This window comes from Ovis canadensis, chromosome 14, assembly GCF_042477335.2.
Source record: "Ovis canadensis isolate MfBH-ARS-UI-01 breed Bighorn chromosome 14, ARS-UI_OviCan_v2, whole genome shotgun sequence".
Classification (NCBI taxonomy): Eukaryota; Metazoa; Chordata; class Mammalia; order Artiodactyla; family Bovidae; genus Ovis; species Ovis canadensis.
Genome location: NC_091258.1, coordinates 66,826,573 through 66,853,512, shown reverse-complemented (window position 1 = coordinate 66,853,512; position 26,940 = coordinate 66,826,573). Strand labels below are relative to the sequence as shown.

Genomic DNA, 26,940 nt, shown 5'->3' with positions numbered 1-26,940 from the left:
TCGCCGGGGGCGTGGCCATGCAGATAAGGCGCGGGTGGGCGGCCCAATGGGCGGGCGTCTATGCAGATGAGACGGTGACAGCCGGGCCAGCGGGCGGGCTGGCAGGCGGGCTGTTGGGGCGGGGAGGTGGGACCGGGAGAGGGGTGGCCGCGGGGCCCGGCCGGTCTGGGGCGGGGGGCCGCAGCCATGATCCGGGCCTTCTCGTTCCCGGTGAGCCCCGAGCGGGGTCGGCTGCGGGGCTGGCTAGAGGGCAGCCTGGCCGGGCTCTGCGAGTTGCACTGGCTCCGGGAGAGACAGGAGTACCGCGTGCAGCAGGCGCTGCGGCTGGCCCAGCCCGGAATGGGGGGCGCCGAGGCCGAGGACGAGGAGGACGCCGACGAGGACGAAGATGCGGCGGCGGCGCGCCGGGCCGCAGCGGCCCTGGAAGAGCAGCTGGTGAGGGGCCGCCTGTCCTTCCGTCCCTGTGCCCTCGTCTGTGTCTGTCTGTCTGTCTCGGTTGGATGCTCAGACACCCGTCCGGGTGGGGGAGCGAGGAGGGGAAAAGGAGAGGGGGGTGGGGCTGGGGAGTCTGGGTGGCGGGCAGGATCAGGCCTCCCCGCCCCCAAACTGTGAAAGGGGGCTGCCTCGCCTCTGCCGGTCCCTCGTGTGATGCACAGGCCCGCATTCCCTACACCCCTTCCCCAAAGAAAATCCATCTGGGCGCCAAGTACGTGTCAAGCCCGGGCTGAGTATTTGGCAGGCGTTGTCTTCTTGCAGCTTGGGGGATAAGGGGATGATAGTACCCATTTTATAGAGAAAAAACCTAAGGCTCAGAGAGGGCAAACGACTCACCCAAGGTCACTCAGCCGGATGCAAACATGCCCCTCTCCTGGCCTCGTATCAGCGGCCCACACCGCCGCCCCCCGCCGTCTTCCCTAAGTCCTAGTGTGCTTGGAGATCTCCGGAGGGGGCGGGGAGGGGGGAGGGGATCCTTGAACCTCCTGAGGGGAAGGATTACTGCTGAGAGGAAGTTCACAGTCCCTTAGGATCCTACGGTGATCTCGACCCTCCGGTGACACTTTCCCTCCTTTGCTACCTGGTCACAGCCCTGCTTAACCCAAGTGGTGGCAAATTGAAGCAGCATGGGAGTCTGACTTCTAGACGCCCTGGGTTCTTGATGGTGGACGATGAGGCAAGGTGTCCAGAATGACTTAGGGAGCATCTCCCCTCTCTCCCTCTCTTTGTTATTCCGTAATTCTCCTGGGTTCTTGCACTCTTTCCCCTCCTGCCACATCTCTGTGACTTTCTGCGCCTGTTTCTCTGCCTTTCTCAGTCCTCTTGGTCTCTGTCTCCCTCGGTCTTCCTTTCTTGCATTTCTTCCTGCCCCGCATCCCTGTCTCTCTCTTCCCCTCCCCCCAGCCTGCCAGGCCCCAGACCCCAGCTCCACTTGCTGATCCCATCCTCAAGCCTGTGTGTGGTCAGAGCTTCCCGTTTGGGGAAACCTGAGCCGAGGTAGCAGGGGGAGGGGGCTCTCCCTGCTACTGACCTCGACTGCCCCCTCCTCGGATGGGGAATGGCGGGTAGGTGGGGATAAACTGAAGCCAGACTCTGGGGCTGGACGGCCAGCCCCTCCCCCCACCCCCACCCCCACCCCCCCGCCCCGCCAGGAGAGGGACCCTGCACATTCTTCTGTGGAAACAGAAACAGCTGTGGGAGGCCCCACCCCCTCCCGAAGTTAGAGCCGCGCGTTGTGGGGGCCCTCACCAGCTCACCCCACCCTAAGCTGGCTGGGCTTGGGAAGGCACCTCCCATCCCTCCAAAGAGAGGCAGAAGGCATGGGGATGGGCCAGCCGTGTCCTGCCTCCCTGCCCTTCATCCTCTCCCTCTCTCTGCCTCAGTCTCCCCCTTTTCTGCCCCTCTGTCTACTCCCAGCCATCAGTACTCCCACCCCCACCCCCAACAATCTCCAAGCAGAGCTCCGTCCCCGCATCAGGGAGGAGGCGGTGGCAGGCAACCGGAGGGAGACAGCGCCACTGAGGGAGGAGCAGAGAAGCGCTAAATATAAACTCCTCTGGTGTTGGGGGTTCCTGGGTCCTTCCAAAGAGGGGGTGGGGGCCTCCTCTGATCCCTGAGCCTCTGTTGTGTGATGCTCGCCCCTTCGACTCCTCCATCCCGCCACCCAGGGATACACTCCCTTTGAAACAAGAAAGATTGAGGCTAGAATTGATTCATTTCTAGTAGGAAAGATAGGGATGCAGGGAAAGATTAGGGAGAACCTCACAGAAAAGAGGCAAGAATCCTGAATGAGGCAGGAGTGCTGTTCTCTGCCGCCAAGGAAAATGGTCCCCTTCCAGCAAGAAGGACTCAAGTTAGACTTGCAGAAGGACTTCCTAACAGAGATCAAGGGAACTGGACACAGACCAGGGGCATGTGAGTGGGGGCGGTAAAGGCCTGGGAAAGTTTGGGCAAAGGGGTCTCCAGGGGTCCAAACCACATTCATCTTAAACCTGCCTGAGTTGGACAGCCTCAGGTCCACTTGCAAACGGGCTTGCAAAAAAAATAAATAAATAAAACCAATGAGGGGCACTGTGAATAGGCAGAGAGCCAGATTCAGGCCAAGGACCTTCTGGTCTTTTAAAGATTCATCCTCTTGCAGCTGGGAGGATGAAGAAATGAGGTCAGACTTGCAAATAGGGGGGTGTTGTGGGGTCCAGGCACCGGGGAGGAAGAGGCCTCTGCTATTTATCTTCCTTACTCCTGCTCTTCCCTGCAGTGGAAGAACTGAAATTGGACCTACTGAACTTACTGGGGGAAAAAATCTTTTTTCATTTATTTCTAATTACACCAGTAAAGCATGATTTTATATTTTCCCTGTTAGAAATTCATGGCTTTCATGTAATAATAAAAGTCAGTATTTATTAAGTGCTTAAAAGGAACTGCTGTTTAAATTTGTTTAATCCTTACAACAACCCCATTGGAATCAAAAGATGCCCATGTTAGAGATGAAGAAACTGAGGCCCAGAAACTGGCTCAAGGTCATACAGCTGGCAAGTGGCTGTGAGTTGAACTTGAACCCTGGCAATTTGGCTCCCAGCCGTGCCTCCATAAACACTTCATCCTACCATCCAGTCCCCTCATCCCTCCCCGACCCCCTAAAATCCACCCTCTTGTCTGTGATCACCATTGTCACCCTGGTGTAAATTCTGCATCTATGCACAAAGCCAGCCTACATTCCAAAATACATAGAGTTTGCTTGGCTTTTTTCAAATTCCAGTTTCTTGAGTGAGGTATCAGAGACTATGGTTCTTAAAGTGTGGCCTGATGCACTAGTAGCATCACCCAGGAACTTGTTAGAAATTCAATTTCTTAGGCTCCTGCCTGGAATCAGGGGTCAGACCCAGCAACCTAGCTTTTAATACCACCCCCAGGTAGTAGTTCTGACTCATCATTATACTGCTTTTCTTTTTTGGCTGTGCTAGCTCTTCGTCATGGCACTTGGGCAGTCTGTTGCACAGGCTTCTCTAGTTGTGGAGTGTGGGCTTAGTTGCCTCAGGGCGTTTGGGATCTTAGTTCCCCAACCAGGAATCAAACCCATGTCTCCTGCCTGGTAGATCTTAACCACTGGGCCACCAGGGAAGTCCCTCTGCATTTTTCTTTTTTCACTCCACAATAGGTCTTGATGATGGTTCTATTATATAGAAATTGCCTCGTTCCGTTTTAACAGCTGTATAGGATTCTACCATATTCATTCATTCCTTTCCCAAACATTTCCTGGGCACCTACTTTGAGCCAGGAACTGTTCTAGGTACTGGGACTGGGTTGGTGGGGAGGGGTGGCGACAGGGACGGTGCAGCAGTATACAGAAGAGACACGATTCTCTGCCCTTCTGGGGCTGGGGCTGCCGATCTGGTGAGAAAGACAAGGAACAAATGACAGCCTGATACATCATTTTAAGTCAGGAGGTCATTGCTGCTATGTCGGGGAGGGGGGAAAGGCAGGGCAACCCAGGTGCAGAATGATGGGGAGCTATTTTGGAAAGAATGATCAGAGAAGGGAACATGTAGCATCTGAATGAAGCAAGGGAGGGAGCCAGGAGAGTGTGCTGGGGAAACACATCCTACTGAGTTAGGAGCATGTCTGGTACATTCAGGGAACAGTCAGGAGGCCAGTGTGGCTACAGTGGGGTGAGCAAGGACATGATTAGTGTGGGACAGGATGCGGGATATAGGGGTGGTCCTTGATGTGTTTTAGCCATCCCTGACACTGCATCATGTCCCTGCATAGATCCCTGGAATCTGCTCAAGGATGACAGCACTCTGAGCATCTCTGTCCACTGAGCTCAAAGTGAAACGATCTGTTGACTTTCCTCCCAGATACAAGCCCAGATGGGGGCTTCTGTTCTAGGGGGGAGGGGTAAGGACCAGGGCCCAGGAGAGCAGCCACAGGAATAGGAAGTTGGGGGGGGGGGTTGTCTGCGGGAGAGCCGGCCAGTCTTTCTGCCCTAAATAGGCAAGCCTGGGCGGCTGCCCTCTCAGCCCCTCCTCCCCCCTTCCCTCCCTCCCACTGCCTGCCTGCCATCCAGACAAGCCGCTTTTGTCTGAGGGTCAACCGTCAGCCCGAGGCTGCCCCCACCTCTGGCCTCACCCAGATCTGTGTGAGACTCTTCCTGGCTCCGGTCCTATTTTTCAAAAGGGGGTTAAGTCCTAGTGTCTTGGAGACCCCATGTGTGTTGTTGCAGCCCCTGCCCCCACCGTGTCCCAGTCACTCCCCTTAAAGGGTTTCACCTTCATTTATTTATTCACATCTGATAGGAGGCGGTCTTTTCCTGCAGCACAAAGGATCCATGGTAGACTCCATCGACATTTCCCATGGGGATGAGGTGCTGTGACCCACACTAGGGCTTCTGGGTGAGGATGGAGCTAGGGCAGCAGGAGGAGGGGTCCCTGCTGGAGGCAATGGAACCCCCTGGGGTTTGCTATGGTAGTTCCACTAAGGCTAGATTCACAGAAGGGCATTTGCTATTGTTGACCAGTCACTAAATCGTGTCCGACTCTTTGCGACCCCATGAACTGTAGTCCACCAGGCTCCTCTGTCCATGGGATTTCCCAGGTAAGAATACTGGAGTGGGTTTCCATGCCCTCCTTCAGGGGATCTTCCCAACCCAGGGATCGAACCCACATCTCCTGAATTTCCTGTATTGGCAGGTGGATTCTTTACCATTGAGCCACCAGGGAAGCCGTCCAGTAGGCATGAGGGGGATTCTTTCTGGGATGTGCAAAGATTTATATGAATCAGGGTCAGCCTGTTTTACCCAAATGAGAGACAGAGTCAACCTGCAGCAAGAAAAACTTGAGGACACCTTGCAGAAGGACTTTTCATTGGTGATAAGGGGCACTGGGGGACTTCCCTGGCGGTCCAGTGGCTAGGACTCCGAACACTCCCAATGCAGGGGGGGCCTGGGTTAGATCCCTGGTCAGTGAGTTAGATTCCACATGCTGCAACTACAGCCTGGAGCAGCCAAGTAAGTAAATACATAAATATTAAAAAGGGGGGCCATGGTGGGGGAGATGGGAGCATCTGAGAAGAGAGAGTCGAAGTGTGGGAGAAGCCAGATGAATGAATGGGGTCCTGAACACTAACTTCTAGCAGTGACCTGCCTTTACAGCAGGAAGACCTGAAGTGATGCTCAAAGAGCATCCTAATAGGGGTTAAGGAGCCATGAGCTCCAGATGGAGGGAACAGCTCGTAGAGAAGGGACAAGGGATGGGGGCTTCTGAAGCCTTATCACTCACACTGAAGAGGGAATGAGGTGCCTGCAGCGTGAGGGACTGGAGTTGGATGACCAGGAGGACTTTCTAATGGGTTGAAGAGACAGAGATATTGAAGGGAATCCTGAAGTTGGGTACTGCTTTTACCTTTTTGAAATTGAGCCTCACTGTCAAAGCAAAACTGCCCGTGGGCTGGCTAGAATAGAGGACCAGTTGGCAGAGGATGAGGAGTCTTCTGACCATCTCGCTCTCCCTACCTCCTTAGGAGGCCTTGCCTGGGCTCATCTGGGACCTGGGCCAGCAGCTGGGAGACCTGAGCCTGGAGTCTGGGGGCTTGGAACAGGAGAGTGGGCGCAGCTCGGGTAAGCATGGGTTAGAGGTAGTGGGGTCTGCCTGGACCACCCCCACCCCACTGTCTCCTGTTTCACAGGCTCCTCACTCTGCCTCTTGATCTCCTCTCCTCCACCCCATGTCCCCCTTTCAGCGCCCCCTGATTGTTTTCTCCCCTTCTCTTTGAAATCTAGGCTTCTATGAAGACCCCAGCTCCACGGGAGGCCCGGACTCACCACCCTCGACTTTCTGTGGGGACAGTGGCTTCTCTGGCTCTGGCTCCTATGGACGCCTGGGTCCCTCTGAACCCCGAGGCATCTATGCCAGCGAGAGGCCCAAGTCCCTAGGTAAGGTGGGTGGGGTTGGGCTCCCGAGAGCCAGGCTTTTGACCACAAGCATCTGAGTCAGACCAACCTGGATTTGAAGTCTGGCTGTAACTGTCCCTTTCTGTGTGATTTTGAGCACATTCCTTCTTTCTGGGCTTATCTCTCCATCCATTAAAATGGGATTCTCAACATCTACTTCACAGGGAAGTTTTGACTATTCAGTGAGCCTCTGCCCAAAGACATTGAAACTTGGCACATGGTAGCCATTCGGTAAATAGAAATCGCTGCTCTTCATTTGTTCAACTACGTTTCTGAGTCCCTACTATGTGCCTTCCTGGCACATATCATAGGGGTGAGGAATAGAGCAGTAAAGAAATCGCTGTCTTCATGAAACTGACATTCGAGTGAGAAATAGATAATATACAAGATAAATAAGTGAAACATTTAAGATACTAGATTTTTGTTTATTTATTTAATAAGCTCCCTGGTGGCTCAGACAGTAAAGAATCCACCTGCAATGCAGGCGTCACGGGTTCGATCCCTGGGTCGAGAAGATCCCCTGGAGAAGGAAATGGCAACCCACTCCAGTATTCTTGCCAGGGAAATCCCACGGACAGAAGGGCCTGGTGGGCTACAATGCCTAGGGTCACAGTCTCACGTGACTGATGACTTTCACTTTCACTTTTCATTATTTCACGGTCATGTCCCATGTTAAAATCTTAGTTCCCCGACCAGGGATTGAACCCATGCCCCCTGCATTGGAAGCACGGAGTCTTAACCCCTGGACCACCAGGGAAGTCCCTAGGATATTAGATATTGACATGTACCATGAAAAGAAAATTATGGAAGGGGATGAGAGCATGTTTCTAGGAGCCGAGGGAACTGCGACTGTAGAAAATTTGGCCAGACACGGCGTCACGGAGACTGTGACATTGGAGCGGCGCCCTAAAGTAAGAGAGGGACTGGGCCAAGCTGAGGGAAGGGCAGTTTAGGCAGCAGGAGCAGCCGAACAGAGGCCGTGAGATGGAAGTGCGACTGGCCCCGTGCATCCAGGAGGTGGAGCTCTCTAAGTGCAGAGGAGTTGGAGGTCAGACACGCAGAGGCAGGACGGACCATGCAAGGCCTTGGAGGCCACCGTGAAGACTTCGTTATGAACCTGATGTGTGGAAAGGGGTGAGAGCAGGTGCTTCGTTGTGACTGTCGTTTTTAATGGGAGTGGGAGAGTAGGGCAGGCGGCAGGCAAACTGCTCCTCCTAGGCTCATAGGGAAAGGGCTTTGAGAGCTTCTCCTCTCTTCCTTTTTTTGCTTCCCTCCCCTAGGAGACGCCAGTCCCAGCGCACCCGAGGCGGTGGGCGCTAGGGCAGCCGTGCCGCGGTCCTTCTCGGCGCCCTACCCGACGGCTGCGGGGTCTGCGGGCCCGGAGGCCTGCTCCTCCGCGGAGCGACGAGCCCGCGCGGGGCCCTTCCTGACGCCCAGCCCCCTGCACGCCGTGGCGCTGCGCAGCCCGCGGCCGTGCGGCCGCCGTCCCCCGGACTCGCCCGAAGCTTCGGGCGCGGGGCGGCCCCTGGACGGCTACATCTCGGCGCTCTTGCGCAGGCGCCGCCGCCGGGGGGCGGGCCAGCCCCGGACCAGTCCCGGGGGCGCGGACGGGGGCCCGAGGCGCCAGAATAGCGTGCGCCAGCGGCCGCCCGACGCGTCCCCGCCCCCCGGAGGCGCGCGATCCGCGCCCGAGCCCCCGGTGGAGCGCGCGGGGGTCCGTCCCGCCAGCCCGGCCCCGTTGGGCCGCGCCTGGGCCTCGCCGTGGGAGGCGGAGGCGACCCCCGAGCCCGCGGCGCCGCCCGCTGCCCCCTCGCCCCCCGACAGCCCGGCGGAGGGCCGCCTGGTGAAGGCACAGTACATCCCGGGCGCGCAGGCCGCCACCCGCGGCCTCCCTGGCCGCGCGGCGCGCCGCAAAGCGCCCCCTCTGACGCGGGGCCGCAGCGTGGAGCAGTCCCCACCCCGGGAGCGTCCCCGGGCCGCGGGCCGCCGCGGACGCATGGCCGAGGCCTCGGGCCGCCGGGGCTCGCCCAGGGCTCGCAAGGCCGCGCGCTCCCAGTCCGAGACCAGCCTTTTGGGCCGCGCCGCCGCAGTTCCGCCAGGTCCCCCCAAGTACCCCACAGCCGAAAGGGAAGAGCCCCGGCCGCCGCGGCCTCGCCGTGGTCCCGCGCCCACTCTCGCGGCTCAGGCCGCGGGGTCCTGCCGCCGCTGGCGCTCCACGGCCGAGATCGACGCTGCCGATGGGCGCCGAGGCCGGCCCCGCGGCCCCGCCGCCCGAGGCCCGGGTCCTGGCCCATCCCCTTCAGCTCCTCAGCGCCGTCTGCTCTACGGCTGCGCGGGCAGCGACTCAGAGTGCTCGGCCGGGCGCCTGGGGCCGCTGGGGCGCCGGGGCCCGGCGAGCGGCGTCGGCGGAGGCGGCTACGGGGAGAGTGAATCGAGCGCCAGCGAGGGCGAGTCGCCTGCCTTCAGCTCCGCATCCAGCGACTCCGACGGCAGCGGTGGCCTCGTGTGGCCGCAGCAGCTGGTGGCAGCCACCGCGGCCTCCGGGCCGGGGGCTGGTGCGGGTGGAGGGGCGCCTGCGGGCCCCGCCAAAGTCTTCGTGAAGATCAAGGCTTCCCACGCGCTCAAGAAGAAGATACTGCGTTTCCGTTCGGGTTCTCTCAAGGTCATGACTACAGTGTGAGTTTGGAGGTTTGCTTGGGATCCACCTTCATGGCCTCTGCACCACCACACCCCCCGCTCACTGACCCTTCTACACCTCCTTTCCAAAGACCACCATTCTCTCTGCTTCCAAAGACCCTTCCTCACTGCCCCATCCATTGCAGTCTTGGTTGAAAAGGCTCCTCCTCCACCACAGGGAGGAATTGGGGAGGAGTCCTGTTTGATCCAGTTGAGCTGCGGACTCTGCAGCCATTGGGCTAGAAAGTTCCCTTTCTGTGGGCCTCACTTTCTTCATCTGTGCTATGGGTGTACTGTGGTATACAGAAGGGGTAATTCAGTTTGAATTTCCCCATCTTAGTTTAGACAGTCCGTTTTTTCCACTTCGTTTCTCTCACCGAGCCCTCTTATTCCTCGTTTCCATGCCAGTTATGGCCCCCGTTCACATTCACAAAGTGCCCCCGTCCACATCCTTGAACTCTTAGGATATCCCCTTAGCACCCTGGTCAGAGACTCTGTGGCTGACCCAGAGGGTGCTTGCAGAGTGCCCTGAAAAGGGAAGGAGCACTGACTTTGGGGTTTTGAGGGTCAAGTAGGAGTTGGTAACACCAGGAAAGAAAGACTCTTTCACCTCCCTCCCTGGACAGATATGAAGGATTGGGAGGTAGAAGAGGGGAAGGAAGATGGCTTCTATCTCATGGCACCCCCTGTGAGAGGGAGTGGGGGAAGCCCAGGATGACCCTCAGTTGTTCCAATCCAGTATTTTTTCCTTAAAAAAAAAATTACTGTATTTATTATGACGATGGTGACTCCCCAGTGCACAGGGGGGCCAGAATCTGTGTGTTTCTCTAACCTCTTTGTAAATAAATGCACAGTGTTACATAAGTGGTGGTGGACTTTCCTTTTATGGTTAAATGGACTTTTCCTTTGGACTAATATTTATTGAGCAACTACTATTTGTTTTGGGTATGGTAGTGTCAGAACCAGATGTCAAATCCTAGCTTAGGTCTCAATAGCATTTTTTTTAACCATTGAATATTTTATATCAATGAATCTAATTCTAGGTTGAGTTTTGTTTGGTCATATATATGGTTTCATAAAATGGAAATAATAAAGAAATAAAAAGCAAAATGTTTAGAAACAGAAATAATGTAGGTAAAGTGACAGCCCCAAATGCCTTCTCTCAGAAGTCACCATAATCAGTTTGATGTGGGTCCTTGTATGTATCCTTTATGTGTTTGCACATGTATGAATCCTAGTAGCTATATAAATACATGTGACTATACATATGCATGAAATGAAAGTCACTCAGTCGTGTCTGACTCTTTGCAACCCCATGGATGTATAGTCCATGCCATTCTCCAGGCCAGAATACTGGCGTGGGGAGATCCGCTTCTCCAGGGGACCTTCCCAACCCAGGGGTCGAATCCAGGTCTCCCTCATTGCAGGCAGATTCTTTGCCAGCTGAGCCACCAGGGAAGCCCATATGTATTCATATACATAGAGTTATACTCTATACAGCTAAAGCTGTTTACCTAAGTTGAGCCATATGTATACATTGTTTATCAATTTTTTGATCTGTGCCTGGAGATTTCTATAGGGGAAGGGTTTTAATTAGTTGAATTTCTTAGTACTATTTAGATTTTCTGTTTGTTTATGCTCTTCTATTTCTTCATGTGTCAGTTTTACTAAGTTGTATTCTAAGAATTTTTTCATCTCATCTAAATTTAGGTGATGTATTTTCTTTCTTTTGTTTTCTATTTTAATTTTTTATTTTCACTTTATTTTGCTTTACAATACTGTATTGGTTTTGCCATACATTGACATGAATCCACCATGGGTGTATATGAGTTCCCAATCCTGAACCCACCTCCCACCCCATATCATCTCTCTGGATCTTCCCCGTGCATCAGCCCCAAGCATCCTGTATCCTGTATCTAACATAGACTGGCGATTCGTTTCTTACATGATAGTATACATGTTTCAATGCCATTCTCCCAAATCATCCCACCCTCTCCCTCTCCCACAGAGTCCGAAAATCCATTCTATACATCTGTGTCTCTTTTGCTGTCTCGCATACAGGGTTATCATTACCATCTTTCTAAATTCCATATATATGTGTTAGTATACTGTATTGGTGTTTTTCTTTCTGGCTTACTAGGTGACGTATTTTCCTATCGCTGTAGTAGCTGCGTATGATTCCATGATCTCACCTTATTGTCAGCTCCTCAGGTCTCTATTTTGGACTTCAGTGCAGTTGTATCTTTGTATATGCCTCTGTGCGTATAAATATTTCTAGGATCCTAGAAATAGACTTGCTTGGTCATTACAGTACAATCATTTGAAATTTTAATTGACACAGTCACAATTCCTTCCACTGAGACTGCCCTCAGTTGACATTTCCAACAGTAATTTCTGAGATGCCCAGTTTTTTCACCCCTTCACCAAACAAGAGATGCTATTAATCATTTTCATTTTGCCAATGTGGGGGGAAAAAATGTTTTTATCTTAATTAGCATGTCTCCCTACTTTCATACAACACATTTTGTATGCTTGTTGACCCACTTGTAATTCTCTGAATTGCCTGTTCACACCTTTTGCCCATTTTTCTTTTGGGTAAGTCCAGTAATTATACTAACTGCATGGATGGGTAATTAGAGACTCAGAGAGGGGCTATTACCCTGGTTACAAAGCAAGAGAGAGCCAGGACTAGGATCCAATCTCCGCCTGACTCCACAATCTGAAGAATGGGTATTTGTTGTTGCTTTGATCTTTGTGACTACATGGCTACATGGGTGTGTCCACCTCTCTGTCTCTTTGACTTCTGAGAGAGTAAGGTCTGCTGTACTCAGTTGTATGTCCAGGGCCCACTAAGGCAATTTGGATATAGTAAGGAACAAAACAGAAAAAAAGTCCTTGCCCCATGGAGCTTCCCTTCTGGTAGGTGTGAGTTGTAGTGGTGGTGTGAGTGTGGATTAAAAGATACTTCCTTCTACAGTAACAAAGTTTATTATTTGCTTTGTTTTTACTTTTTTTTTGGCCTTTTTTTTTTTTTTTGGCTGTGCCTTGAGATTTGCAGGATCTTATTTCTCTGACCAGAGAACTGGGGCATTGCACTGAAAGTGCCATCTAAAATCACTAGACCACCAGGGAACTCACAAAGTTATTTTTTAAAGTTTCCGGGAAAAGTCATTGCTTCTCAGGCCCTTGGGAATGTTTCTCCCATCTCTGTTTCATAAAAGGAGCAACTAAAGCTGAAAGGGGGAAGGGACCTGTCTAAGGATACACAGATCACTCAGTGGTCAAGATGGTTGAAGTGCAGATGGCTGACCTTTCTTCCTTTTTAAGATTTTAGTGCTTAATCATAAAAAAAATAACAACTAACACTCTGTGAGCACTTACTATATGCCATACTATTCTCAGTGACTCACTTAATTCTCACATTCTCACGGAGGTGGATATGATTCTTATACCCATTAAAAATATATATTTATTTATTTGGCTATGCTGGGTCTTAGTTGTGACACTTGGTATCTTTAGTTGCAGCATGTGGAATTTAGTTCCCTGACCAGGGATCGAACCCAGGGCCCCCCTGCATTGGCAGCGTGGAGTCTTAGCCACTGGACCACCAGGGAAGTCCCTCTTATGTCCGTTTTGATGGAGAAACCGAGGCACAGCTCTCTGGAGTCACTTAGCAGAAACCAAGAAATAGCAAAGCCAGACCTTTAAGTTCAGACTGCCTACGAGTCCACGCTGTTAGCCATTGCCCCATCAGCCTATTTCTGTATGGATTATCTCTAGACAGATACACAAGGAACTGCTCACAGGGATGGAGGCTGAGCTGGTGGCAGGCAGGAGAGGATGCTAACATAATAAATACATAAATTCTATAATTTTTAAAAGGTGATAAGGACTGTGAGGGGAAAACAGCAGAGATGAAGGAATTGGGAGGAATAGGAAGGCAGAGGAGTTTTTAAGTAGACTGATCAGGGGTGCTCTAGTTCAGAGGGTGACGTTTGAACAGAGACCTGAAGGAGGTGGAGAGTTGAGGCTTGTGGATCTCTTGGGAAAGAACCTCCCAAGCGGAAGGGTCAGCCAGTGCTGAAGCCCAAACAGTGCTTGGTATGTTGGCAAAACAGCTGGGAGTCCAGCATGTCTGGAGCATGAGTGACGGGGGAGAACGGGGCTTGGGGAGGGTGCGGGGGAGGCGAGGGCCGAAAATGGTCTGGGACCACTGCATCACGTGGGGTCTCATGGGCCCTGGTGAGGAATTTGGTTTTTATTCCTCCAGAGAGATGAGAGCCATGGGAGAATTCAGAGCAGAAGAGGAACTTAGATGTTTGGGGTGTGGGAGGAGGGGGTTAACAGCTCTATTGAAACATAATTCACTACCATAAAATTCACCCATATAAAATATGGGACTCAGCGGTTTTTGTTTAAAATTTTTTCCCCCTTGTGATGAGAGCTTTTAAGATGGACTCTCTTAGCACCTTTCAAACATGCAATACAGGATTATTAATTATACTAACCATGTTGTACTTTATATCCCATGACTTACTTGTTTTACAACTAGAAATTTGCTTTTGACTCTCTTCACCCATTTTGCCCATCTCCCGACCCCTCAGACAACCATCAATCTGTTCTGTGTCTACAAGCTTCTTTTTGGTTTTAGATTCCATATGTCAATGAGACCCCGTGGCATTTGTCTTTTTCTGTCTGACTTCTGTCATCTGTTGTCCATCCGTGTTGTGACAAATGGCAAGATTTCCCTCTTTTTTATGCCTGAATAATATTCCATTGAATTCACATTTTCTTTATTCATTCCCATCAGTGGACACTTAGGTTGCTTCCACAGTCTTGGCTATTGTTAAGAAATGCTGCAATGAACATAGGGGTGAATGTATCCTTTTCAATTACTGTTTTCATCTTCTTTAGATAGGTACCCGGAAGTGGAATTGCTGGATCATATGGTAGCTCTGTTTGTTTGAGGAAACTCCATTCTGTTTGTCCATTGTGGCTACACCAGCTTACATGCCTAGGAATAGTGGCCGAGGGTTCCTTTTTCTTGACATCCTTGAATGACACCTGTCATTGCTTGTCTTTTTGATGATGGCCTTTCTGATAGATGTGATATCTCATTGTGGCTTTGATTTGCCTTTCCCTGGTGTTTAGTGATGTTGAGCGCCTCTTCATGTACCTGTTGGCCATGTGTATGTCTTATTTGGAAAAATGTCTATTCAGATCTTCTGCCCATTTTTAAATCAGATTTTCTTTTTGCTTTTGAGTTGTATGAGTTCTTTATATATTTTGGATATTAGTTCTTTATGTATTCTGGTTCTTTATGTATTCTGAATGTTAATCCCTTATCTTGTACATGGTTAGCAATGTACCCCATTCAGTAAGTGGCCCTTTCATTTTGTGGATGATTTCCTGTGCAAAAACTCTTAATTTGATATAGTCCAACATTTATTTTTGCTTTTAGTGTCAAATCCAAAAAATAAAATCTCCACATCTGATGTCAAAACATACTGCTTATGTTTTCTCCTGGGACTTTTGTGGTTTCAGTTCTTAGGTTCAAGTATTTAATTCATTTGAGTTAATTTTTGCATAAGGTGTAAAATAGGGGTCCAATTTCATTCTTCTGCATGTGGCTGTTGAGTTTTCAGAACACCATTTATTGAAGAGACATCTTTTCTCTGTTGTATATCCTTGGCTCCTTTATTATAAATTAATTGCCCATGTATGCGTCAGTTTATTTCTGGGCTCCCCATTCTAGTCTGTTGATCCATGTGTCTGTTTTTGTGCCAGTACCATACTGTTTTAATTACCATAGCATTGTAATATAGTATGAAATTAGGGCACACGATGCCTCCAGCTTTGTATTTCTTTCTCAAAATTGCTGTGGCTATTTAGGGTCTTTCCTGATCTCATACACATTGTAGAATTGTTTGGTCTATTTCTGTGAAAAATGCCATTGGAATTTTGATAGGGATTGCACTCAATCTCTCAATTGCTTTGGATAGTATGGACAGCTTAATAATATTAATTCTTCCAGTCCATGAACACAGGACGTCTTTTCATTTATTTCTGTCTTCTTCAATGTCTTTTATCAAGGTTTTATCAATGGCTTTTATTATAGTCACAGAGTTGTCCTGTGATTATATTATCACCACAGTAAATTTCAGAACATTTCCATCACTCCAGGTAGAAACTCTGCATCCCTTATCTGTTATCCCACAGTCTCCCCAGCCTGTGGGGATCCACTTTTGTAGATCTATTTTTGTCCTTTTAGAGTGGCCTGTTCTGGAAATACATGTGGAGTCACGCAATGTATAGTCTTTTGTAACTGTGTATTTCACTTAGCATAATGTTTCAAAGTTTATCCATGTTGTAGCACATGTCAGTACTGCATTTCTTTTTATTGCTAAATGATGTTCCACTGTTTGAATAGACCACATGTAGTTTATCCATTTATCAGTTGATGAACATTTGGGTTGTTTCCACTTTGGGGCTTTTGTGAATAATCCTGCTATGAACATTCAAATACAAAGTGTTTGTGTGACTACATTCTTTCGTTTCTCCTAGGTAGATACATAATAGAGGAATTGCCGGATCACCTGGTAACTCTGTTATCTTTTGAGGAACTGCCAGAGTTATTTTCTAAAATGGCAGCATCGTTTTACATCCCCACGGTCTCCATATTCTCACTAGCACTTGCTACCGTTATCTTGGGACTTTGTTTTAAACAGGGTCCCTCTGGCTGCTCTGTGCCGAATAGGCTGAGGGAGACAGAGGTATTAATAGAAGCTGGAGACCCAGTGAGTAGGGACTATAATTGCCCAAGCTGCAGGGCATGGTGCCTGGACCAGAGTGGGGGCAGCAGAGGAGGTGAGAAGTGACTGGATTGTGGACAGACTTTGAAGATGGAGTTAATGGGATTTGTTGCCAGAGCAGTTGTGGGGTGTGAGAAAGGGAGGGGGGGTTAAGATTGACCCATCAACTGACATGAATAAGACTGTGGTAGGAGAGGGTTTGGCAGGTGGACTCAGGAGCTCAGTTTTGGGCAACTGAGTTTGACATACGGCAGACATTCATATGGAATGTCCGGTAGGGACTGGGTATTCCATGCTAGATTAACTGTTGGCAGTCATCGCCCGTTTCTTTAATAATTCAAGTCAGAATTGAATCTGCAATCCAGGGTCTCAGTTTCTCCCTCCAGAAAATGGGATCAGGAGTACCACTGTCATGAGGCTGGGGAATTCCTCTGCAGCACAGGGCAGGGTTGCACATCTGGAAACCAAGGTAATCCGTAGAGTGGAAAGGTCCGCAACTGGGAAGAGAAATGGAGGTTACTCTTGGTTCAGACAGCGTCCGCCTGTCCGTCTCCCCGCCCCCAGCCTCTGGCTGCCATTAGAGACAGGGAGGGAAGATTGGGTCGTCACCCTGCCTTTCCCCGCTCTGAGCCGTGTTTCCTTCTCGGGGGCTGCCCGGGCCAAAACTGCTGATGGAAACCAGCTGCGGGAGGCGCCGAGGTTAGGCGTAAACCCAGGCCCCTCCCCGGCGCCGGCCGACCCCGCTAAGGGAGGGGGACGGGGGCGCCCTAACTCCCCTCCGCTCTTCCGCAGCCGGGCCCGGGGCCCTGGCACGTCCGGCGCGCCTGATGCTTTCCAGATGTGAGCCTAGTTCCCCTCCCCCCACGCAACCTGGCCCTGCTGCTCCCGCGCGATAGGGGGTTGGGGAGCCAGGGTCCGATATCCCCCTATCAAATTGGGGACCCAGGCCCGTATCCCCTGCCGGCCGGTCTTGCTTCCCTGCTCAGGCAGTAAAAACCGAATTGGGATGGAATGACTGCAGTAAAGAGGCTTCTTTCCGCGACCTCCACGTCTCCCCGGGGCTCGGCCTCCGCCCCTCCCTCAGCCCGCTAGGGAGGCGAGGTCGGGAGCTGGTCCCAAGACCCGCCCCTCGCGGCAAACCACACCCAGGACACGCCCCAAAGACACGCCCCGAACACGCCCCTTCTACCCCGCCCCGAACTTCCACGCCCCTTTGGCGGCCCAGAGGTCTTGCCTCTGGGAAGCGCCTCTGCAGACTCCGCCTCTGCCGTCTGGTCCCCTGCGGAGGGTGCGGTCGGTCGTGTCTGTCTCTCTACCCTCTTCTGTCTGTGTCTCGGTGTCCGTGTTTCTCAGTCACCGTTTCTGACTGTACTTTTCTGTCTACGTGTCTCTCCTGCACGTCTCAGTCTCTGCAACCCTCTGCCTGTCTCTGTCTCTCTTAGTCCCTGGGTCCCCATCTCTCCAAATTTCCGTCTCTGTGTCCCTATCTTTGCCTCTGTCTCTCCCGGCATCTCTCTCTCCCTCTCTCTGAATTTCTGTGTCCGGTCCATCTTCAGTGAGCTTTCTCTAGCTCCCTCCACCTTTCTGTGTCCCTCCCACCTCTAATTCCCAGCTTGCCTGCGGGGGCGCTTTGCCCTCCCGGTTTCTACCTCCTACGGCTTTGGCGCCGGCGGAGTGGGCGGTTCGGCGGACCGCGGGCGCCCCCGTGTGGCCGGCAGGAAGCTGCCAGGAGACGACTGCGGGCTGAGTGTGCAGCGCCCGCGAGTGTGTTCAGGGCAGGACACTATGGGTGACACTCGCTGTGTGAGTGTGTACCACTCTGAGATCGCGCGTGAAGTCCAGAGGTTGTGCGTAGCTGTGTGACCTTGTGAGATTTTCTGTGACAACCAGAAACTGGGCGTGACTGTGAAACTGTGTTCAGTTCAGTAAAGTTCAGTCGCTCAGTCGTGTCCGACGCTTTGCGACCCCATGGACTGCAGCATGCCAGGCTTCCCTGTCCATCGCCAACTCCCGGAGTTTATTCAAACTCATGTCCATTGAGTCGGTGATGCCATCCAACCATCTCACGCTCTGTTGTCCCCTTCTCCTCCTGCCTTCAATCTTTCCCAGCGTCAGGGTCTTTTCAAATGAGTCAGTTCTTCCAATCGTGTTACACCGAGACATTGTGTGTGACCGTTCACGTGAGTGACCGAGATGACGTATCGGTGACTGCATGTGACACCATGAGTTTGGGGGTCCCTGAGACACTATTTGGAGGACTGTGACATTGAGAGACCATGTGTGAGCAAGAGGTTGTGTGTGACAGTGTGCAATATGGTGAGGATGGGAGAGTTGTGTGTGTCCATGGGGAGAGGGTGTGTGAGAGACGGCAAGAATGAATGAGAATGGCCCACCAAGTAATGGCGTGAGAAGCAGTGTGAGAGACGTGGGGAGGGAAGCTGAGTGTGAATGACCTTGTGAGTGAGCGACAAGGGTGTGTCAGTCACAGTGATGACGTGTGAGATGCTGGGTGTGACTGTGTGTCACACAGATGGTGTGGGGCCCTGAGAGACTGGCAGAGTGTCATGGCAGTGCATTAGAGAATGTGCAACTGTCCAGGGCGCTCAGATGAGCATGCAAGAAAAACTGCATGGGTGTGAGCTGTGACACCAGGCGGCTGCGGTATGAGGGCAGCACCTGTGTGTGATACAGATTGTGTGAGGCTCAGCAAGACATCTTGAGAGGTTGCGTGTGGTCCTGTGTGGAACTGCGCGTGTGTGTCTCTACACCTGATGCGCAGAGGTTGTCCCTCTGACTGTGGTTGTGTAAGATGTCACTGGTGGTGATGGGCCTCTCAGAGAGATCGTGAGGGACCGTGTGACATGACTGTGGCGCCGCGAAAGGTTAGGGTGGTTCAGGAGACTGTACACAGCATCATGTGAGGCATCTCTGCGAGGGACTGTGAGTGTGACTCTGTGTGCTGAGAGGGCATTATTTGGGGTGGGGTGACACGGAGGTTGTGGGTGTGACAGGGTGGCCGAGCGTATGTAACGGAGTGTGAGGCTGTGTGAACGCACAGGAGAGATTTGGATGACTGTGGGATAAATGCGGCAGAGTGGGGTGGGGGGGGGCTCATCCTAAGACTCTTTTCCTGTGAGTGTGTGTGTGTGTGTGTGTGTGAGTGTGACGGAGACAGAGACAGAGATTGAAAAGGGAGACTGACACAGAGAGAGAGAGAAAGGAAGAGAGAGACGGACACACAAAGACAAAGAGAGACGGACAGATGTAATGAGAGGACCCAGAGAGACAGGACGCGAGGGCGAGGGGCATGCTGGTGGCGTAGCAGGAGGAGGCGGGTCCTCAGGGGCTGTGCCCCAGGAGAGGGGGCGGGGCAGAACCGAGGTGGGTACAGACGCTGTGTCTCTGCCACCCGCCTGCCTTCCCAGCCCTGAGCAGCAACAGGTAGGAGGCTGTGGTCCTGAACCCCTGACAGCTGGTCCCTCTGCCTGGGAACGATTGAATGCGCGAGCGGATGAGTGACTTTATCCTTGCTCATCTCCCTCAGCCTGCCTTTCCCTCTGTCTCTCCGTGTGCCCTCCTCTGTCCTTTTTCATCACTCTGGGTCCCCTCCTGCCCCTCCACTTCCTTCTCTCTGTTCCCTGCCTTTCTCCCCTCTCTCCCCCTGCCTCTAGCGCTCTAGTTGCCCTTCTGTCTACTCTCGCCCACCTCCGTCACTCCATCTCTCCCTCAGCCTCCTGTCGCCCCTTCTTTTTCCTCCCTCTGTGCTTTGGTCCGCGCTGTGCTTCTCTCTCCCATAGCACTCTGCCTCTCTCCTCACACCCCTCTCCCTGTCTCCACTCCCTTCAGCACTCTGTCCCACCCGCCTGTCTCTCCATCTTTCTCTCCCTCAGTCTCTTTATTCCCCCTCCCTCTCCCCATCTCTCTCTGCTCCTCTCTGTCGCAATCCTCCCTGTCCCTCTCCCAGTCCTGGCTGTGTTGCCCCCCTCTCCAGCCCTTTCTAAGGCTGCTAATGAGCAGAGGAGCCTTTGAGGTGGCCAGGGCTGGGATGGGGGGCTCCCCGAGGGGGGCGGAGGGGGCAGCTGCTGCCAAGGCCCTAATGAGGCCCCCTCTGGCCCCTCCCGCGGTGATCTTAATTCCCTTTTCTCCGGGGAGCCCCTGCTAATTGGCCTGGGGAGGGCCCCCTCCTGGCTCTTGCGCTCTCCCCGGGAGGCGAGGACACCTGGATCTCTGGATCTAACACCTGTGTCCCTGTCCTCTGTCCCTCCCTCCCCCTGCTTCTCGGCCTCCCGTCTGTGCTTCCCTCCTGCCTTCCCTCTCTTCCCTCCTTCACCTGCCTCTAGGTACCCCATCTGTGCACCCCTCCAAGCCTTCTCTTGGCCTGCTCGTCCCTGTTCCTAGGTCCCCCTTTCGGCCGGCTTCTTGGCCCCCCATCTGCGCAGATCTCCATCGCTCCCCTTTCCTTCTGTTTTCCTGTCTCTTCCTCCACTCTGGGCACCGCATCGGTGAGCCCTTCCACGCACGCCCCTATTAGTGGGTTCCACCGCCACCGCCAACCCTATCTGGGGACCCACCTTTGCCCTAGCCTACTCCTTCGCCCCCACTCCCACCGGCTTTTAACCTTTCCCCGCCGCAGCCATGTCCAACAACATGGCCAAGATCGCGGAGGCCCGGAAGACCGTGGAGCAGCTGAAGCTGGAGGTGAACATCGACCGCATGAAGGTGCTGGGTCGGGCTGGGGAGGAAGGCCGCGGGCTCCGGGGCTGGAGTCTGGACTGGTCAGACTTGGGAGTGGAGCCGGGAGCCCGGGTGGAAAGATCCCCTTCGGAACGGGACTGGACTCCAAGGAAAGGGGGTGGAGGGTGGGGAGCGGCTGGACAAGGGGGCTGGACCGAGAGGGGGCGGGGCCTAAGGGCGGGGGCTGGCAATAGGAGAGGCCTGGACACGGGGGCGGAGCCTGACGGGGGCGGGCCTGACTAGAGGAAGGGCCCAGGCAGGGGGCGTGGCCCAGGCAGGGGCGTGGCGGGGCGTGGCGGGGCGGGGCGGGGCGGGGCGTGGACATCTTCCCCTGGGTGCCCGCAGGTGTCGCAGGCAGCGGCCGAGCTCCTGGCCTTCTGCGAGACTCACGCCAAAGATGACCCGCTGGTGACGCCGGTACCCGCCGCAGAGAACCCCTTCCGAGACAAGCGCCTCTTCTGCGTCCTGCTCTGAGCCCTCCCGACCCCCCTACCCCGTCAAAATATGAATCCAATAAACGTGGTGACTGCGGGGGTGCCTGTGCTCTCGGGGAAACTGAGGCACATGCAGAACCTGGGGCCACCATGGAGGAGCCCGTGTCCCTTCTCATTCCTTCTTCGTGTGTGTGTGGAGTGTGGGGGTGTGGGGCGAGGTTATGTGGATGCAGGGCAGGGGGATTATCAGAGGACATCCTACGTCCTGGCTCTGGCCTCCACGGAGTGTTCCCGCGATCCTGAATTGATTTAATCATCCCAACAGCCCCAGAAAGCAATTGGCTACGTATATGAGGAAACTGAGCCAAAGGAGGTCCCTTACTCAGAGTCACAAGCTAAGAGATAATGGGGTGAAGACTGGACGCTCCTGCTCCCTGAACCTCTCGGCTGGTGGCTCTTCTTGCCTCTCTCCTGGGCTGGAGGTCTTTAGAATACCCAGTACCCACCTTTTTCGTCCCCTGAATGATTACAACCCCTTTTTACACATGGGCCTACTCCCTACCACAGCCCCACCCCCACAAGCACTGAACTTGTCCCTGTTCCTTTATTCATTCTTCCAAACACTCTTGGACCTGTAATAGTTGAAACAGGGGTCATGGACACGACCAAGACAGCCCTGGCCCCGGGTTCCTGGGGTTCAGAATCCAGTGGGAATGATAGAGCTGTCCTGGGATAGTGATGATTCAGAGTGGGCAGAGCTGGGATGGGGGAATTCAGAGGGAAGGCCTGACTCAGCTTGAAGGTCAGGGAGGGCTTCCTGGAGGAGGGGACATCTGAGCTGGTACAGGGTGGGAATTAAACATGGGGTAGAGAAGAGAGAAGTGAGGCTACAGGAGACAAATCAGTACGTACATTCTCTTCTATTTCCTTTTTTCTGAGGACATGGATTACGGTGACAGCCCTGATTCCTCTTCTGTGTTTCCCACTTCATACACTGGTGATTTCCAGGACCTGTATTTGCTGTTTAGCTGCTAAGTTGTGTCTGACTTTTTGGGACCCCATGGACTGTGGCCCACCAGGCTCCTCTGTCCATGTGATATTCCAGGCAAGAATACTGGAGTGGGTAGCCACTTCCTTCTCCAGGGAATCTTCCCCACCTAGGGAATGAACCCATGTCTCCTTCATTGCAGGCAAATTCATTACCACTGAGCCACCAGGGAAGCCCTTTTAGGACCTACATGCCGGCAGTTAAATGAGAGTACTTCACATAAACGCCCACCTTGACGGCTTCTTCCATTTGGAAGGTCTGGGTGACCTTAGAACTGCACAATCTCCAGGGTGACCAGAGGCTATGATATGGGGCCCTGGCTTTCCAGTTTGCCAAAATCCCCACCACACGCTATTGTCTCCCAGTGAGGGACACTGGGGATCAGACACTATTTACCACAGAGCCTGTGCCAGGAGCTTCTTACAGAGAAATGAAGAGAAAGGTAAAATGCCTTGAACCCATGATTCTGTTGAAAATAAAGAAATGCAGACTGGGTGAGCTATGGGCTTAATTATTTAACCTGGTTGGTCTGAGGTCCACTGAGTTTGTGGCCCCTCCCCTCTCCTCGAGCCCTCTTGTCTTGAGTCTGCACCCCTGGATCTGGTGGAGATGACTCCCTAGGCCTCCCCTTCCCAGAGGGGCCGTGCCTGTGTCTGGCAAGTGCTCCATTATTCACATTGAATTAGGGTCCCCTGGGCCCCAAATCTGAGCTTCCTATTGAATTGAGGCAAGAGACGCTGTAATTACATCTCTCTCCTACCTCCCACCTCTCAGCCTGGCTCCGGCCCTGGTTGCATCATGTCTGTGGGAGCCCCGGGGGAGACAGAGGGGGACAGAGAGAGCCAAGGATGAGCTGAAGGGAGGAGGAGTGATGCTGAGGGGAAGTTGCCAGAAGGATTCTGGAATTTCACAGACTCAGCATCCTTGCATCTTAGAACCTGAAATGCAAAGGAATCTCAGAAACTCGGAGGGCTGGAACTGTGGAGTCTTTGAACCCTGTTGGGGTCAGGATGCTGGGGTCCTGTCCCCTAATTGGGCTAGGATTCCAGAGCTCTGCACTTCAGAAGTGTACGAATTTCTTGAGCCTGGCCTGTTAGACCCTTTGAACCCTGGGACCTTGGAGTTGATCTTGGGGAATGGGAATGGAGAAGCAAGTGGGGTTGGCTGACCTAGTGGTGGGGCAGCGAGCCGGAGGAATGTGTGCCTGCCTGGAGGAGCAGGGGTGGGTGAGCCTGCACCTAGACCGAGGCTGAGAGAGATGAGAAGCCAGAAGGGAGAAGCCGGAGCAGGTCCTGGGTGACCAGCCTCCAAACCAGATAATCTCATTAGCTGGATGTGACTTCTGGTTCCCTTTCCCTGCCGCCTCCAGCTGTGAGGTCAGCTCTGGGGTCAGGCTCAGGCCAGCCAGAGCCAGGCCAAGAGGCAGAGGTGAATACCTGGGGAAGTGCTGGCATTCAGCCGTTCCCTCCCACTTCACCCCAAACCCCAGGTCTGCAGACTGCCCCACCCAGCTGTCCTCCTTCCACACCCCACCCTGCATGCTTGGCACTGAGGGGCTGGAGAGTAGTAGACATAGCAAGGCCAGAAAGAGCCGTAATCATGGCCGTCACTTAGGAGTCCGGTTTCACAAGCCCATCTCACTCCGTTCTAACAGCAGCTCCCACAAAGACTCTGCTTAACCCCATTTTACAGACATGGAAGACTGGCAGGGAGAGACAACCTAGTCAGCTGGGGCTTGAGGTTGGAGTGGGAGGAGCCAATGGATGACCTCCGGAGGGGCCGGAGGGGTTCAAAGGGGGCCTTGAGGGACAGAAGTGAGGGGATCCCAGGGGAGGCACCCAGCCCAGGCAAAGGCAGGGCAGGGGAGGCAGAGTAGGGACACCAGGGGCCGGTGAAGGAAGCAGCGGCTAGTAGGTGGGCAAGGGCCCATTGTGGGCTGGCAGTTGGGGTGGTGGGCAGAGAATACTGGCCTCTACTGAAGGCGCTGGGGCCTGCTAAGGAGGGATGGGTTAGGATGGACACGTGGCAGCTCCTCACAGCAGTGAGTGGGCACAGATGACAAGCGGGCCTGGCAGGCATGAGCAGCTGGTGGCATATGTGTGTTGGGGGGGGGGCGGTGGGTACGAGGTGGAGCCAGCTCTCTCCCAGGGTAGGGCCTGGAGGACGGAAGCCCGGGAGCCGGGAGAGGGTCAGGCCCAGGGCAAGCTGGCATCTTAGGTCAGCAGCACGACCAGATGCAGGCCTGGGCAGGCGACTATAGGCGCTGGCCGGCAGGAGTGGGAGAGCTTGTCCTGGTCCCATTTCCTGGCTTGCTTGGTGCTTGTCCCCATGAGGACACTCGCCCGGATGGAATGACTCAGCTGAGGGCCTGCCCAGGCTCCAGCTATGACCCTCCACTCCCACTGCTTGTCGCATGCCACTTGGGACCACGCCCCCTTTGGATGGTACCACCTCTGAGTCCCTCAGCCCTCTACACATGGTGGTTTGTTGAGTGAATAACAACCCCACCAGTAACAGTCTGAGGGCTCCCTAAAAGCAGGCAGAGTGAATTTCGTCTCTAATTTAGGTCCGTATAGTCAAAGCTATGGTTATTCCGGTAGTCACGTAAGGATGTGAGAGTTGGACTATAAAGAAAGATGAACACCAAAGAATTGATGCTTTTGAACTGTGGAGTTGGAGAAGACTCTTGAGAGTGCCTTGGACTGCAAGGGGATCAAACCAGTCCATCCCAAAGGAAATCAGCCTTGAATATTCACTGGAAGGACTGATGCTGAAGCTGAAGCTATAATACTTTGGCCACCTGATGCGAAGAATTGACTCATTTGAAAAGACCCTAAAGCTGGGAAAGATTGAAGGCAGGAGGAGAAGGGGATGACAGAGGATGAGATGGCTGGATGGCATCACTGACTCGATGGACATGAGTTTGAGCGAGCTCTGGGAGTTGGTGATGGACAGGGAGGCCTGGCATGCTGCAGTCCATGGGGTCGCAAAGAGTCGGACACGACTGAGTGACTAAACTGAATCTTTGTTCAGTAGCTGAACAAAGTACAACGTGTACTTTGTTGTACTTTGTACAACATCCCAACAAAGGCAAGGCAGCCATTTGATGAAGAACATCAAGGCTTAGATACATACGGACACACATGGGCTGACACAGCCATGAAGAAACACGTGGTCACCAATGAACAGACACAACACACCCCTAGACACAGATACACAAAGAGACCTTACAGGAAAGAATACCCACCGCTCACACTCACACACACACACACACACACACACACACACACACACACACACACACACACACGCACGCACTATGCTGATACAATGCTCACTTAGGTGACCCAAACCCACACACGAAGTTCACAGGCCCAGTCTGTAGCACGCTCCCTTCGGGGTACCCATTCCTCCCCCGCAGGGTGCTGCGTGTCCATTCCCAGTCCTCCTGGGGCTGTCCTCCATCTTCTGCTGTGCTGCCCCAGGGTCCCTCTGGGGAGGCTCGAGTCCCGTCTCAGCAGTGCGTGGCAGGGGGAAGCTGCTGACTCACCCGTTCAGAGCAGTTCCCTCCCACAGCTCTTCCCACCCCCGGAAGCCACCACCCCACCCTCCAGCCCAGCCCAGCTGGGGTGACCTCTCAAGCAGGAGGCTGGGGGTTCCCCAGAAGGTGAGCGTGTCTGACCCCGGCGGCATGGACCCCAGGGATTCTTAGGAAGGAGCTACAGTACTCACCTCTCCTGCCTGCTCTGGAGCACAGAATGTCAAGGTCGCCAGGGCTTCTGACCCTCAGCGGCAAAGGTGGGGAAACCGAGGCCTGGAGGCGAGTACCGTCAGGGGAGCAGTGTGGACTTCCCGAATGCTCAACAGGAAGCCAGTGACAGGGAGGCTCTGGGCACCAGAGCACCCCCTCCCACCCCTGCAACTCCCCTGATGCCGAGACAGGACGCTAGCCTGCCAGGCGTCATCCTTCATTAATATGAGAGAACTTCCTGAGTTCCCTTTGGTCTGGCTGGGGATTGCACAGAGGATGAGGGGGGGACCACGTGGCCAAGTAGGCCTGAGACACAAACACCAGGCACCCTCGGAGCAGGGCTGAACGGTCACCCTCCAGAGCCCCTGGTGTGGTTGGGGCTGGGGCACCCATCCTGGTGGAAGCTGGGAGTGCCAGCTGGCCGTGGGTGATAGGGAACCAGGAGACGGGGGAGAGGGGAGGGGATTGTGGTCATGGAGGCTGGGGTGACATAAGGACAGAGAGAGGAAGTCAGTAGCTGCCCAGTGTCCAGTCCTCGGGGTCAGGACCATTCTTCCTGGCCTTGGATGTGCTGGGATATCTACACAGGTTCTCGCCTTGTTCCAAAGAGGGGTCTCAGATGGGCCACTGGCCATAGTCAGTCCATCAGGCCCACGGAGTCAGTGTTGCCCCATTCTACAGACGAGGAAACTGAGGTCCCCTTGCTTCCCTTCCTGGCCTTGGGACCATCCCATAGCAAGGAGGTGGTTAAATGGGGACAGGAACTCCAGTCAAATGGAGTAAGATCTTGAATTTGTCATCTCTGTATTTAAATGGCCTCCCTGAAAAATAAGGGGCATCTGAGACAGTCTCTGAGGTCTTTCTTATCTGATCCTTGGGTGGGGAGGCCGCATAGGAAATGGGCTCAGTGGGAATAGGGACTGGTGACCGCTGTGCTTGGCCGCGGGTACACGCAGGCAGACCACACAGGCGGGAGGGTGGTGTGGCTGGCAATGTGTCTGTGGAGGGCTGGGATTCATTCTGGAAGAGCAATGTTGGAGCCC

The 26,940-nt window shown here is 53.6% G+C and overlaps 2 protein-coding genes and 1 long non-coding RNA gene across 5 annotated transcripts; 2 read left to right on the top strand and 1 right to left on the bottom strand.

The window, feature by feature from the left end:
* The first annotated feature begins 113 nt into the window (after positions 1 to 113).
* DACT3 (dishevelled binding antagonist of beta catenin 3) lies at positions 114 to 9,982 on the top strand. The gene is made up of 4 exons (XM_069549259.1): positions 114 to 435; positions 6,013 to 6,109; positions 6,272 to 6,424; positions 7,723 to 9,982. The coding sequence occupies exons 1-4, from the start codon at positions 187 to 189 to the stop codon at positions 9,120 to 9,122; spliced, it is 1,899 nt and encodes a 632-aa protein (XP_069405360.1). The 5' UTR covers positions 114 to 186; the 3' UTR covers positions 9,123 to 9,982.
* Positions 9,983 to 14,363: 4,381 nt separating this feature from the next.
* Positions 14,364 to 26,261, bottom strand: LOC138418206 (uncharacterized). Its single transcript, XR_011248447.1, has 2 exons — positions 25,879 to 26,261; positions 14,364 to 16,427 (listed from the first exon to the last, which is right to left on the bottom strand). It is a non-coding gene; the product is annotated as an uncharacterized lncRNA (long non-coding RNA).
* On the top strand, positions 19,101 to 21,256 carry GNG8 (G protein subunit gamma 8). Of its 3 annotated transcripts, none has more exons than XM_069549256.1 (3): positions 19,101 to 19,371; positions 20,271 to 20,649; positions 21,010 to 21,256. In XM_069549256.1, exons 2-3 carry the CDS (start codon positions 20,566 to 20,568, stop codon positions 21,136 to 21,138), a joined length of 213 nt encoding a protein of 70 aa, XP_069405357.1. In that variant the 5' UTR covers positions 19,101 to 19,371; positions 20,271 to 20,565; the 3' UTR covers positions 21,139 to 21,256. The 3 variants fall into 3 exon arrangements, with proteins under 3 accessions (XP_069405357.1, XP_069405358.1, XP_069405359.1); XM_069549257.1 differs by having other exon boundaries at positions 19,118 to 19,371; positions 20,564 to 20,649; XM_069549258.1 differs by lacking the exon at positions 19,101 to 19,371 and adding an exon at positions 19,924 to 19,960.
* Positions 26,262 to 26,940: the final 679 nt, after the last annotated feature.